Source organism: Trachurus trachurus (assembly GCF_905171665.1).
Source record: "Trachurus trachurus genome assembly, chromosome: 7".
NCBI lineage: Eukaryota > Metazoa > Chordata > Actinopteri > Carangiformes > Carangidae > Trachurus > Trachurus trachurus.
The window spans coordinates 19,798,234-19,812,703 of NC_139901.1; the positions used below are offsets into that span (position 1 = coordinate 19,798,234).

The 14,470-nt window shown below is 45.2% G+C and overlaps 2 protein-coding genes across 6 annotated transcripts in view; one reads left to right on the forward strand and one right to left on the reverse strand.

Annotated features, from left to right (window-relative positions):
• lrp1ab (low density lipoprotein receptor-related protein 1Ab) overlaps positions 1-14,470 on the reverse strand; it is an 83,639-nt gene that overhangs the window by 22,319 nt on the left and 46,850 nt on the right. For 3 of the 5 annotated variants that reach the window (XM_083976106.1, XM_083976105.1, XM_083976109.1), the window contains exons 19-41: positions 14,357-14,437; positions 14,070-14,237; positions 12,626-12,808; positions 11,879-12,076; positions 11,458-11,703; positions 10,944-11,153; positions 9,518-9,722; positions 9,129-9,293; positions 8,625-8,869; positions 7,597-7,728; positions 5,892-6,119; positions 5,570-5,744; positions 5,099-5,193; positions 4,813-4,962; positions 4,516-4,656; positions 4,246-4,374; positions 4,027-4,158; positions 3,781-3,915; positions 3,540-3,669; positions 3,308-3,434; positions 2,994-3,145; positions 2,719-2,843; positions 2,088-2,462 (exon numbers count right to left, since the gene is read on the reverse strand). In XM_083976106.1, the coding sequence (XP_083832232.1) occupies positions 2,088-2,462; positions 2,719-2,843; positions 2,994-3,145; positions 3,308-3,434; positions 3,540-3,669; positions 3,781-3,915; positions 4,027-4,158; positions 4,246-4,374; positions 4,516-4,656; positions 4,813-4,962; positions 5,099-5,193; positions 5,570-5,744; positions 5,892-6,119; positions 7,597-7,728; positions 8,625-8,869; positions 9,129-9,293; positions 9,518-9,722; positions 10,944-11,153; positions 11,458-11,703; positions 11,879-12,076; positions 12,626-12,808; positions 14,070-14,237; positions 14,357-14,437 (3,927 nt within the window). The remainder of the gene's footprint in view (positions 1-2,087; positions 2,463-2,718; positions 2,844-2,993; positions 3,146-3,307; positions 3,435-3,539; positions 3,670-3,780; positions 3,916-4,026; positions 4,159-4,245; positions 4,375-4,515; positions 4,657-4,812; positions 4,963-5,098; positions 5,194-5,569; positions 5,745-5,891; positions 6,120-7,596; positions 7,729-8,624; positions 8,870-9,128; positions 9,294-9,517; positions 9,723-10,943; positions 11,154-11,457; positions 11,704-11,878; positions 12,077-12,625; positions 12,809-14,069; positions 14,238-14,356; positions 14,438-14,470) is intronic. The other 2 variants (XM_083976108.1, XM_083976107.1) reach the window with 1 other exon arrangement.
• Positions 142-1,179, forward strand: LOC310989166 (galanin receptor type 1; the record flags this gene model as incomplete). Its single annotated transcript, XM_083976119.1, has 1 exon — positions 142-1,179. One exon carries the CDS (start codon positions 142-144, stop codon positions 1,177-1,179), a length of 1,038 nt encoding a protein of 345 aa, XP_083832245.1.

The window sequence follows — 14,470 nt, forward strand, 5'->3', positions numbered from 1 at the left end:
TAATGGAGTGTGGTCGTGCCTGTGACTAACACAATTTATGACAGGAACTAGAGTGAACAAATTCATCATCCAGACACTCTGTGAACATGCTGCTGTGATGCGTAACATTAACAGGCCTCATTAGACTTTTATTGTGGATGCATGGAGACTTTGGGGATGCAAGGAAACAGCAGCAGCCTTGATCAAATGAACCGCGCAGATGAGGCTTTGATTAAGGCCGTGGTGCCCATCCTGGATGGACTGATCCTGGTGACCGGCCTTGTTGGCCAGACCCTCGTCATCATCATCCTTACTGGCAGGAGGAGGAAAGGAAGTCAACCCCCGCATGGTACAGACACCCTGCTGCTGGCTCTGAGTGCTGCTGACCTGCTGCTGCTGCTCTGCCTCCCCTTCCACACCTCTGCTATCACCCTGGGCTTCTGGCCTTTTGGCAGCTTCCTGTGCAAAGCCATCAGCTTCCTGGGTGTGGCCTGCTCGTCTGCCTCGGTCTTCACCCTCGCTGCTCTGGCCGTGACCCGCTACCTGACAGTGGTTCACCCCACCTGGGCATACCGTTCAAGAATGCATCGACGCATAAAGCTTACAGTGGCTCTGCTCTGGGTCCCTGCCTCAGCCTTGGCAGCTCCGCAGTTTGCCTTCCGCACCATTACCATGTCCAGTGCTGTGTACTGCTTTGCCTTCCTGTCAGACTTCAGTCAGCTGGTCTACAGCATCGCTCTCTTCCTGTTTGGCTTCACACTACCACTAGGCATCATCGTGTTAATGTATACCAAGATCTACTGCTTTCTCCGACATGCACGTCTCCTGGGGAACGCTCCCCAGCTGGAACGCTACCAGAGGCAGGTCACTCACACTTCAGCGCTCCTGGTGCTGGTCTTCACTCTCCTGTGGCTGCCCTCCTACGCCCTCATGTTCTCCTTCATCGGAGGAACCATATCAGGCTCGCCTGGCTACAACATCATCGCCATCCTGGCCAGACTGTTGGCATCCTCAGTAGCAGTGGTAAACCCTGTACTCTATGGCTTTATGTCTCAGAAGTTTAGAAGAGACTTACTAGAGCTGGGGAGAGATCGCTGGGGATGGTGCAAAAGCTGTCTGATTAACTGTCCTCGTTTAATGAGCAGGGACATGGTGCAGCCCTTTGAGCTGGACACAACCTCGGAGAGAGGACAAAACTGAGTCTTTGACCAGAGGAGAAAAAACACTGCTACATCATTACTGACTTGATCCTATAATTAGAGCTACTCGACATGGACAAAAACAACATTGTGATATTAATAATATTATGTTACTTATCTACGTACTTACAGTGTATTTTTCAATACGATGCAATGTAAACATATCATGGTGTTAAAATGCAAATAAAAAGTTGATGTAGTATCAGTCTGATTTATTGCAGCATCTTATCTGGACTCATACACTCCTCTAACTTCAGCTGAGTTCACAAATTCTGTAGTCAGTGGATGAAAAATGTATGTGGAGAAACTGGCTACGATTCTTACAATCTACTAGAAAAATCCTGATCTCAGGGTAACATCAATAAACAGACTAACCTCATGCACTTTTCTTGTTTTCCTGTCCTTCCTATCAAATAATTTATGTTTTAAATATTGCTTGCTAAGAACATCTTTGGTCCAAGGCTTTTAAATGTGATGTTTTTCTGGATGGAGTTCAACAACCTACTCTTGAATAATTTAAAAAGAGTGTGATTTGAAAGACATTTCAGCTGTGATACAAGTAAAAAGCCCAGTCTGTGTGTGTTGCCCAGTGTGCATGTGTGTTTGCAAGTGTGTCCTCGTCCTGAAGCGACAGCCCTGAGTGATGTCGGCCTCCTCTGGTTGAGAAGCTGCAGCTGTGTGTATGTTACAGTGGATCCTTGTGGGTGCTTGTGTTGTCAAGATGTGTGATGATGGCTGTTTACAGTGTTGAGGGGACGAGGGACAACATTCTATTATTAATGGAGAGGACAGGGAACCAACTAGGCAACAGAGTTTAAATATAAGTATTCAGACTGAGTGAAGCAAAGGTTTAGGTGTATTACTGAGTGGAGTCTGAAGGATTCTCGTGATTGATGACTTCACACTTACTGTCCACCACGATCTTGCGGTCCGTGCCGTCATCGTTGATCTGCTGGATGTTGCCAAAGTGGATGTCGCTGAAAAAGATGCGGTTGGATCCTTTCCCTCCGCCCCCGTGGTAATCAAAGCTGAGCGCGATGACATTCTTCATGTGATCAGGATCCTCAAATGGTTTTATTGGCGCGTTGAGGTTCGTCTCATCGGACAGGTGGATGCTCTTCAGAATGGTCCGCTCCGAGTACAGCAGGTATCCGTCATAGTCGCGGCAACTGCGGTTGTCCTCTGCCAGCATGCCGTGAGCACAGGCGCAGGTGCGCTCCCCGTTTCCACGGAAAAGACACAGCTGTTGACAGCCACCATTGTTGTCTTTGCAGACATTGGTGCCTGGGGAGAGTGTGACATGTTTATGGGGCGTGTTGTAGAGCAAAATAATGTACCTCTCTCGTTCTGATTCCTGGAGGGTGTTTGTTAAGTTGGGTTTTTAAAGTTTTTAACATTGAGTTTGTGAGGTTGTTGTCTTCGTATACGAGGACAAACCTGCAGCGGTTCACTGTTGTGAGAACATTTAGTGACTTCTTAAAGAAAAAGACGATTTTTACAGTTCATGTGTATTTTTTGGATGTTTGATGTGTTTTCCTACCTTGCTGCCTGGCCCTGTTGAAAACCTTGATGTCTTTCAACTGTACGCCAATGCCAGTCCTGAGCTGCACAGCATCTGTAGCATTGTCTTTGCTGCCTCTCTTGATGGATCCATTGGCATGAGTCCTAAACAAAAGACAACAACACCGAGTCCATTAACACTACGCTACAAAACTAAATTTCTATTATATGATTTAGAGTTTGCCATCCATTAAAACTATGGATAGATAGAGAAAGATGGTTGAGTGATTAAACAAATATATCAAGTGCACTGACCTATCACTCCAGTAAATGTATTGCTCAAAAACAGACACAGCAAACATATCCATGTTGTTGTTGGCCAGAACCAGCTCTCTGTTTTCTCCAGTCTCCAGGTTAATGCGTTCAATCTTGTCTGTCCTGGCATCACACCAATACAGGAGACCCTCCTGCAGAGAAATACATATGCATATGAAATATATCTCTTGTTGCACAACGGAGCATGGCCCTGCCTCTGAAAAACTATTGCATATTTGCTCAAACTAGACATGAAATCAGAAACATGTGTTTTGGGATATGTAAATCAGTATGATGTCAGCTTCAGTCCACACCTCGTAGTCGATGGAGATCCCATTCGGCCAACTGATGCTCACATTGACCAGGACCAACCTCTGGGTGCCGTCCAACCGAGAGCGCTCAATACGGGGGTATTGACCCCACTCGGTCCAGAACAGATACCTGCAAACAGGGACACATTGCATGTCAGTGGAAATAAATTAAATGCAACCACACCTTTAACACTATTGCAGCAAGCAGAATTGTACTGTTGGTAAAAAGCCTCACCCTTTCACTGGGTGGACAGTGATGGCTCTGGGTTTGTCCAGTCCCTGAGAAATGACCACATAGCGGAAAGAGCCATTCAGTCTGGCCACCTCAATCACGTCAAATCCCTGGTCAGTCCAGTAGATATTTCCTGTGAGAACAGAGGGATATTAGTCAGCTTCATAATCTTTTTCCCATGCTTATGCACTGAATGATGCACTAGTGATGGATTTAATGAAAACAGAAGGAGTTTTGTCTAGACCTGCTATCCAGTCAACAGTGATGCCCTCCACCCTGCCGATGCCATTGGTGACCACATCCTCTCTCCATGTCTGATCTCTCTTGGCCCTGCTGATGGTGCTCAGCCCCATGTCCACCCAGTAGATGGTGTCGTTCTCTGAAAAAGAAGATACCTTTTGTGTCACTCTATAAATACCCACTTCGCTGTGATAATGACAACTTGAAGATGTCATTCAAGCAGTTACTAATGTCCCTCAGCATCACTCACCTGCGTGGAAATCGATGCCCACAGCCAGAGAGGTGCCAGACACCGGCACCAATGCGTCAGATTTGTCTGCTGGATCAAGTGGAATTCCTCTGATTCCCTCATGAACAGAGTAAAGAAGGAAGGAGCCCATTCCTGCTCAGGGAAAAGACATTTACTTTTTGTTTTTATGACATGCTGCATTTCTGCTGCTGTGAGTGTGGCTGTGAATCAGTGTCTTACCTTCACAGGACTGTTGTCCTGTCTTGAGGCTGTACCCGGCAGTACACATACAGGCTCTGGTTGTTGGTGATGTAGGGAGACACAGCTGAGAGCAGTCACCGTTGTTGTTGCTGCACAGGTTGATACTCCCTACAGGGAAGGAAGAAGATCAGTCAGAAACAGTGGAGGCGAGAAGTGAGAATAAAAAGTCATGGTTTGGAGAGAGAATAAGAAGCAGCGACATTTCTTTTCTTCTTTTTTTTTCAAATTATAAAATCACATAAGTCTTACCTTTCTGCACATCCTCATCATAGATCCTCATGTGCATCATAGGGGAGGTGTTGTTTCGCAAAACCTTCCAGTTTCCTCCGTCCTTCTTGTCACATGTTCCTATCTGGTCAGTTCCTTGATCTGCCCACCACATCTTGTCTCCTACAGTGAGATAAATTAATTCACATCTTTTTGTTATCCCTTTAACTTGTGCTGGTGAGTCTAACACAGGGTCGAACAGTAATATGATGTAACAATAAGAATTCTTACAGAAGGGGACAAATTAGTAGGAGTGGCTTATAATTGTGTTCATCTTACCCATGATGGCCAGTGCAGTAGCCTTGGTAAGTTTGCCTTTAACGCCTTCCAGGATCTCCAGTTTAGATCCGTCCATCTGACATCGGTTAATGGTGCTGTTTCCTGAGCTGATCCAGTACAGCTGCTCTTTTTCAAAGTCAATTGAGAGGCCTGTGTGAAAAGAATAATGTTGCTCTTATAGATACACATCTGTCATTTCTCTTCTTCCACCCTGAAGAGCTTAATAGAAAGTCAAAATTAAAGTCACTGTCAAATACTCTTGGAAGAGGACGGTAAATCTGCTCACCTACTGGTCCCTTCTGATTGGTGAAAAGCAGGGTGCTGTTGGTACCATCCATGTTAGCCATGCTTATGTTGTCACCATCAGTCCAGTAAAGCTTCCTGGGGAGGGATACGAATGGTATTAGATGTGGAGAGGAGCTGAGATCTATTTTGTGAATATCAACAGTCTATCCAGTGCGAGAAGCATCAGGAGGATCAAAATGAGGAAAAGCAAGTAGGTCAATGAAGAAGAAGCATTAAGAGACCGATTGTTGTGCCCCAAACACCTAGATCAAAGTGTATTCCTCTAAAGAATGAGTTCAAACAAAACCCACAAGTAATTAAGAGCTAAGCCAAGAAAAACACTGCAATCTGTGCAATTAAAATCAGCAGGAACTTAATTAAGTATTATTGGGAGAAACAGAACGCAGACAGAGCATCAGACAGAGCAGGCACATGTTGACCTAAGACAAGAATAACTAACGGTAATACTCACCCCAGTATAGGGTGCAACACCAGACAGTGGGGCTTGTCCAAACTCTGGATGACAGCATTCTTGAAAGATCCATCTAGTCTGGCCACATTGATCTGCTTCTTATTGGCATCATAGCTGGTCCAGAAAAGGTTTCTGGACACCCAGTCTACAGCCAACCCATGGGCATTAGGAAGATCTGGGAAGTTTAAGAACCACAGAGAAAAAAAGGTTAGATGCAGTGACCAGAAACTCAGTTTTTTCTGACCCTTGTGAAAACTATGCATTTATGAGAGTCTACAAAGCATTAAATAAAGACAACAAATACTTCTGGGATTGTTCCTACCAGCAGACACAACAGTCTCCACCCCTGTGCCGTTGATGAAAGCTCTTTTTATCGTCTGTGTTCGAACATCTGACCAGTAGATGCGATGCTCTACGGCGTCATAGTCCACCGCTGTCACATTGTCAATGTCCGGGACAGTGAAGGAGATGATGTAATTGTAGTAAGGGTTGTCGATGTCAACACCTCGGATCTCGATCTGACGAGCATAAAGAAGGAACTTTCTGGACTCTGGAAAAGAAAAACAAACAAAGAATAAGAAATGCAAACATTTACTAGAGGTGTAATAATATACAATAATTAGAATTAAAAAAAAATAAGATATTGATCTAATGTTTATATGTGATGTTGTGTTAATATTACACACAATAATATCATGATGTTAGGCCTTGTGGATCTTTTGCTTATTACTTCATCTGGTTGTCTTTTCACAGTCCATTAAGTGTAATGCATTAATCTTTTGCACGTTTGTACAGTTATGGTTGCAGACTCTCTCTCCACCTCCCTTTACTTGTTCATTGTCCCTACATTGTGATTGTGATATATTTGTGTTAATATAAGTCTTAAATAGTTATATCTTCCGACAGCAATCACTTACATAGAGTGTTTGGACTGAAACACGGGTCTCTCAGTCCCTCTGCTCTGCTCTGAGCCGAAGAGAAAACATTTATCGTATCCTACAGTTTTTATCCAATGAGGAGAGAGAACGGCATGCAGGGCTGTGTGTGCAGCCAAGGAACGCCGTGAATGTGGTGACGTAGCGACGAGGACTGTTATGGTGCGTTCAAGGAAACTCGTATTTTTCCGACCGTGAAGTGGTACCAGTTCGATCTGGTACGAGTTCACCGGTCGGAAGTTACGAGTGGCCGTTATAGTGACTTTCACCGGTAAAACAGGTCGGAAAAACATGAGTGGGCTGCCTGGAACGCTACAAAGTCGTAAGTTGTGACTTGAAGCTGTAATTTACGATTTCAAAAGCCTGCCTGGAACGCAGCATTAGCGAAAACGACCGGATCACACACTTCTGCTTTAAGGTTAGGTTAAGGGTTCACACTGACCAGTCAGTAACAAAATGTTCTTGTCGAGGACTGATTACCTCCTGGGAGTTGGCGGGTGGTGATAACATATAACTCCCTCTCAATTAGGTGTGTGTACAAATGAAACTCAGCTCTGCGGTGAATGTATCAGCATTCATGAAAAAAAAAACTATCGACTCAGACTGCTGCTCTGATCCCAGAAAAATCCTGTGTAACAAACAATGCATCAGATGCTCTCTAATCCAATTATCCTTGCATCTACACCGCTGAGATGAGGATTGTTCTGTAGAATGCTAAACATTTAGACCGACACTCGGAGTGAGAGTATGTGCTGACATGCACAGAAATTTTCAGAGTTAGCCCTCAAAATTATCCCGAAATCACACTGCAATAACTGAAGACTTCAGCACATTACTTGTTACAGCCTGTTATAGGAAAGGGAAGAAGGCTGCGTAGTGCAAACAGAGATGCAATCATAATGTCAGTGTAAGAGCTAATGAGGCTGATGTCACATTCAGGAGATCATGTTGCTGTCCGACTCCTAAAAGTTGTGAGAACAGACTCCTGCAAACTGGAAGCCTGTCCCTCGCTTACTGATGACATGAATGATACTGTGTATCACATGACTGTGTGTATATTCTCCATAACCACAGGTGCCAGGTGTTGTGTACCTTTGCAGGTGCGTTTGTCAGGCTGCAGCTTCATGAGGTGAGGGCAGGCACAGGAGAAGGTCTGGTTAAAGTTGATGAGACAGAGGTGGGAGCAGGGCCCTTTACCGTCGCTGGTGGCACATGGGTTGGGAGCTAGAAGAGAGAGAGAAGATGAAGAGGACGTGTAAAATATGACAGAATGGAGGGAGGGTCCTTGGAGGCTGCAGTGCATCTTATATTTTCAAAAATTCAAAAAGCATTTACATAACCTGTACATTCTAGCATCAGACTGGGCCAAGAGTTTTAATGTGAGATGCAGTTTCCAAAGTGTCACAGTCAGGAGTTATTTTCTCATTTTCCTGAGTGTAATGGACCTCTCCGTCAATGCGCCCTCAAGGAAAGTGAGAGTGCAGAAACAGTTTGTCTACCAGGCCTGTCAACACAGCTTGTTGCCTCATCACTGTCATGGGCATTGGTTGCAGCTGTCAATCAACAACTCTGCGAGATCTCTCTTTTTCCGCCTCCAATTACAGGACCTGGTGCCTCTCTGCTGCCCACATACACCCCTGGGACCCCGTAGCCATTGGCTACTAAACATCAAGGTGACAACTCAATGTGACAGAATCCTGCAACACAGTTCTCACAATCCTACTGCCATCTTGTCAATCATGTGTGTCTGTGAGATCAACACATGACATTTAAGTCACAGGGGAAGGGTTTTATTTCCTACCCAGCCGATGGGAAATGCCAAACAGGGATGACTTTTTGATCAACAAGGCAGCAGGACGCGTCCAAAATTGCTGCCAGTGTGAGGAGACAACGTGGCTCACAGCTCTAAAAGGTCAGCTGACTTTGGGGAATAGGAGTTGTGAATCAACACGGTCAGTAATGAACTGTGAGCTTGTCACGATTCTCCTTAAGAGTTAAAGCCCGAAACAGTCAGCTGCATGACAGAGCAGGGCTAAATCTGTGATATGTGATCTCTCCGTCTGTGAGTGTGAATTTCCAAATGAGCAAATTCATGCATCTGTGTCTGGTGTGGAACCTACCCTGGGGTTGTCTGGACGGGTGATAAACCTGCAGGTCAAAGGGTTGTGTGTTGGTGCGCTGGACTACGGTGACATTGTGCCCAGTCCACTTGTTGGCTTTGGCGAGAGTGTTAGTCCTCCAGTCAGTCCAGTAGACCTCGCCTCCATACATGGTAACAGCGAAGGGGTGGGACAGATACTCATGACCCCGCAACACTTCAATCAGCCCAGAACCGTCGTACATGGCAGAGTAGATAGCGTCTGACCTGGAGAGGAGGATTAAAGCACAGATGTATACTTTACATAACAGGGGTAACATGCGCATCAGCTTAAGTATATGCACGTTGCTCATGTCGGCAGATAAGTGTGTAGTTTGTATGCAGTTTTACATAAGCATAGCGCCTCTGGATGTTTATTAGAAAAGTGTATAATAAGACTGAGCAACTGAGTGATGCAATCAGTGAGTGGGTAGGTGCAGTGAAATGAGAGCGCTCTGTATATTCAGAGACTAGTGGCAAACACTACCTGGCATCGATCCAGACAATGCGTCTTTCCATGTAGTCCACAGTGAGTCCGTTGGGCCAGCCGCCACTGCCCGTTTCCCTGTGGATGGTGCGTCTGCCTTCACCACTCATAGACGCTGCCTCAATCCTGGGCAGACTGGCATCCCAGTCCGTCCAAAATAGAATACTGCCAATAGAAAATAATCAGTGTTAGGGGATTATCCCAGATGTGCATACAGTTTATATATATCCATGTCATTTCAAAGGGAATAATGTGGGAGGAATGTATCCTACACTGAGGCGTTGTTGCCAAAAGACTGAACTAAAAATGAAATGGAAATTGTATGTAAGAACTACACATAGAAATCAAAGGTGTTTTGGCTTTAGTATGCCTTGTTCCATGTCCCTTACCCATCACGAGGGTCTAGGGCAATAGCCCTGGGATGCTCCACCTCCCCAGCCAACAGAGTGGTTCTCATGGTCCCGTCCAGTTTGGCAACCTCGATTTGGTCTAGGTTGCTCTCCACCCAGTAGATGTTTCCTGCTATCCAGTCCACAGCCAGGCCCTCTGGAGTGGCCAGTCCATACTGGATCACCACCTCAAAACTGGTCAGGGCTGGGCCGGAACACACAAAGGAAATGGGTCTTAAAACCAGAACGGATCAGTTGTTGAATTTTATGACATTTTAATGTTAGAGGTCTTTAAAGTAGAAAAAAAGGAGGTTGTAATTCAGGTAATTTAGTTTAATAGCTTGGGTCATTTCACATCCTCCAGGGTGAGAGAATCTCTAGCCAGCACATATGGTTCATTGCAAAAAAAAAGAAAAATCTCTGACAAACACTGGATTGTTTAGAATTCCTTACTCTTAAGGAATCTGTCAGTGAACGCACTGCTGCTGTGTCTGTCAGTGCGACTTCAACCAGCAGTATCTTCCCAATCCCACTACCCCGCTTCTAAGAAAGACCTCCCTCTCTTTTTATCATTTCCCAGAAACCACTGGCTGTCATGCAAACTAAGTGCAAAACCCAAATGTGTCATCATCACTGGCTGAAGGCAATCAGACAAGTTCCTCACATGTCCTTCCAGTAGTAATTAGAGGGAGCGGGATAGGACTTCTTCACAGTTTGCTTCAAGGAAATACTTGCATTCTGGTTTCCTTTCTGCGTGTAAGTGTGAGTATGAGTATCTTTATTATGCAGCTGCCGCTACCGAGTGTATGCCAGCAACTTTGGAGATGCTGAAACTGCTTCAATAACAAGCAGCATGAGCTGATGTATGAGTTGCTCACAATGTCTCCACTCAGAAGCTCTGTTTTAATGGTGGAGTTGGAGGGCTGGGAACTGGAACCACAGTGTGTTGTGCCTCCTACGCTACATCAGTGTTCTGGCTGCAGTCACGCACAGCGAGTACTGAGATAAATGGGAAGAGACAAAGCCTTCCGTGTGCCCCCTAAGTGCTGTGCTGGGAACACAACCTTGATTGGCAAGGAGACCTGGGGTTTTGGAGCAGGAAAGGCCGATCGTGACCTGGGAGATTTATTCAGGGTCACAGACCGCCACTGCTGACCACAGACTCTTTTTTAAAAACATTTGGCTCTAAGAAATTACAGAGTGGATTTGCTCAGCGGAGGTTAATGTCTAAGAAATGCACAGTTAAGCACAAACACAATTTCCTATCGAAGGAGGAACAATTTGCTATTTTTATTTCACTTACGAAGAGATGACACTGAAAAATGAACTCATTACAATGTAAATTACACTGTTCTGAGTGGCCATTCATTTCATCCCCCCATCTATCTTTCAGCATACCCTAAAGTTATAGAAAGCTGTAGCTTACTTATTTCCTCACCTCCATTTTCAGACAGTTTCCCACGGTAGATCTTGTCCTCCACAACATCAGTCCAGTACAGCGTGCTCTGGTTGAGGTGAAAGTCCAATGCGATGGTGTTTCTCAGGCCTGGCACCAGCACGCTGAACTCCCCCTTGTGAAGCTCAATCCTCCTGATCTCATGTCGGTTGGAGAAGATGATGAAAGGCTTAAAGGGATCTGAAGGCGAAGAAAAGTGTTAGCATCTCACCATAGTAAATCATCATAAAACTCCTTGTTGGTCTTGGATCAAATCCTAGAACAGCTGTCCCCCCTCCACCCCCCACCCCTCCTATCTGTCCTTTTTCAAAGGAACAAACAGAAAAACTGAATGGGGCTACCTTCTGCACCATAATGCATTATATACATACAATATAATCAGTATTGTAGAGCTTTCCAACAAAGTTAAAATATGCTTCTCTCAATCTGAAGCCAAAAAGAAACTCTTCGTTTTGTAGTGAGTGAGTAAACTAATTTTCCTTACCAGTGCTTTTGCAGCTCTCCATGTCAGCCTCCAGCTCCCAGCCCTCGTAGCACGAACACTTGACGCTGGATTTCTCCTGCATACACTTCTGGCTGCACTTTAGGTGTTTGGCACAGAAGCTCTGGATCTGGCAGGTCTTGTTGTCAGCTCCAAGCTCCATGCCCAAGGGACAAGAGCACATGAAGCCCTCTCCAGGAATGATGCTGCAGTTGTGACTACAACCACCATTGTCCAACGAACACAAGTCTGCATGCAACAGACAGAGATGAAAAGGTTGTAGTACATCTAAGACAGAGGAGCTGTGAGCAAGTGATTCTGTAGAGTGTCTGTGCTGCTTTAAGTATCAGAGGACAAAACAACCTGGCACTGAAACACATGTTGTGTTTGTGTAGAAATATTTTAATGAAAAAAGAATGTTTACCGCAGAGTTTCTCATCGGAGCCATCGGGACAATCGTCAGTGCCATCACACAGCTTCTCAGTGGGCAGACAGATGGAGTCATTGGTGGCACACATGTGATGAGACAACTTGCACACCAACGCCTCGCAGTTATCCTCATCTGAGTTGTCCTCACAGTCACTGTCGCCGTCACACACCCAGGCCCTGCTAATGCAGCGAGCTGACAAAGACCACAGAACATCAACTTTCAACCCCTGCTGTTTTAGGTCTTTTATCTTAATATATTCATAAAGATCTAGATAAAGTTTTAGGTCTTGGTAACACCAGTCTTTTTAACAGCAAAGGTTTGAAACAAAGTTCAATTCATCTCAATGAAATTGTGAAATGAAAGCAAAATCAGCTTTTGCTGAATTGAGTCTGAGCTGTGTTGACCAATCATAAATTATTGTGACAGTGCTGACATTTAAAGGAAACCATCCAAAATTGAGGAATCTTACACAATTCAATTTTACATAATCTGTTTCACCAAATGAGAGGCAAAGGTAATACGTTTCTATCCAGTTCTCCATAAGTGAAACCGACCACAAAGAGCAGCAACTGCATGACTCATGAGCAAATACATTTCCCAGTGCCAGTGTCAGGGGTCACTGATCATCTACTCCTCAATTCTTTGTCCCAATTCGTCAGAAGATGAAAATGAACTTTTAGAAACAGGAACGGTTCATCAACCTTAACCCCCGGTGTTTCAGGCAGCTTAAAGCATCCTCACCTGAGTCCCTGCAGCTGAACTTGACTGCAGGGTCACACATGTGGGTGACACCCTCACAGTTGTTCTCATCACTCAGGTCCATACAGTCCGTGTCGCCATCACAGCGCCAGCGCATGGGAATGCACAGGCCATCCATCCGACACTGGAACTCATCTACGTGGCAGCCGCCTGGAGGACGAGTGGCTGCAGAGACAAACAGCGAGACAGAACGTGACAGGTTGCAACAAAGAAGATGGAGTGCGCCGTTAAGCAATGTCAAAGAAGCAATAAAATATCATTATAACTCAGCAGCTGAAAAATAACCAGACTAGAATCACAACCCGCAGACATCACAAACACAGACCACACAGTCACACACAAAAAAAAAAAACTTAGTCAGGAAGTGAGAAGAGGAAGAACAGGCCTTTCTAGTCATTAATTAATGTGTAGGTATGCTGGGAAGCCGGGACAACAACTTGACACAGAGCCAAGTTAAACAACAGTGACACACACAGCTCACTGACTGATGTTACAGGCAGATTAAAGGCACCACTGAGGAGGTGGCACAATGACATCCTCTCATGGCAAAGGTCAACGTTTGGCACAGCTTAAGCAGAAAATGGCCTTGGGACTTTTCACCACAGAATACAATATACAGGAGGGGAAGGCGATAGTATTGCTTTTTTATGTCAGCTAATGACTTCCAAACAGTAGGCCAAGAGAACACACAAACACACACACACACACACAAACACACACACACACACACAGCAAGACACACACAGAGCACAGATTGCTCATTAGACCAACAGGTCACGCTGCGCCCCGTTTTTGCATGCTGGGACTTGACAGCAGTTGGCTGCATTTCTGCATGGATCAAACAGAAGATACACCCCCCATACACACACACACACACACACACAGTGCACAGGAGCATATGCTTCAAAGCAGACAGCTGAAGAGACAGTACAACACTGTGCTGCGACATTGTCATAGTCCTCGTAAATTTTTCCACTCAACATGACCACTAACACTTATTTTCAACTATCAGCATGTAAAATCACGTCGGTTGCAGCAGAGTCACAACATGTTTGCCATTTGCACAAGAGCGTGAAAGAGTTTAATTGTTATCTAACCGCAAAACATAATCACATCCTGAACAGTGCAACGAAGAGGATTTGCTGCAAGTGATAAGTGGAAGCCAGGGGGCAGGCCGGGGCATGAAGAGGGGAAGAAACGGGACAGAGAGGAGGTGGATCCAGTCTCCATTATGATAACCTCTTAACAACTGCAAACAGCAACATGTAAACACTGTGAAATACAATACATGATGTGATGCGAGCTTCACTTGGGTGGAGCACGAACACAATTTTCATCTCAAACTACGAGGGAAAGCAGACAGTGGCGCCACAAAACAGTTTAGAGTGGTGCTGTTTTAGTTTTGCACACAAGTGTAGTTTCCTACCCTGGTTGGTGCAGTTGGCATGAGTCTCATCACTGTAGTCTCCACAGTCATTGTCACCATCACAGGTCCAGTATTCTGGGATGCAGCGACCACTGTTACATTTGAACTGGACACTGGAGCATGAATGGCTGCAGCCTGCTTCGTCACTGTTGTCCCCACAGTCGTTGTCTGTACATGAGCACACACACACACACACACACACACACACAGAAAGATTTTATTGTTGGCTGCTGGATTGTTTCAAAGTGCAGCTTCATGGAAAGAACGTCTCAGAGGATGATGCTCACCATTGTCACAGCGCCAGTTGATGTTGATGCACCGGCCGTTGGCACAGGTGAATTGGGTCAGAGGGAAGCAGGTTGGGTAAGCTGGCCGGAGTCAAAATTCATAAGTCATCATTT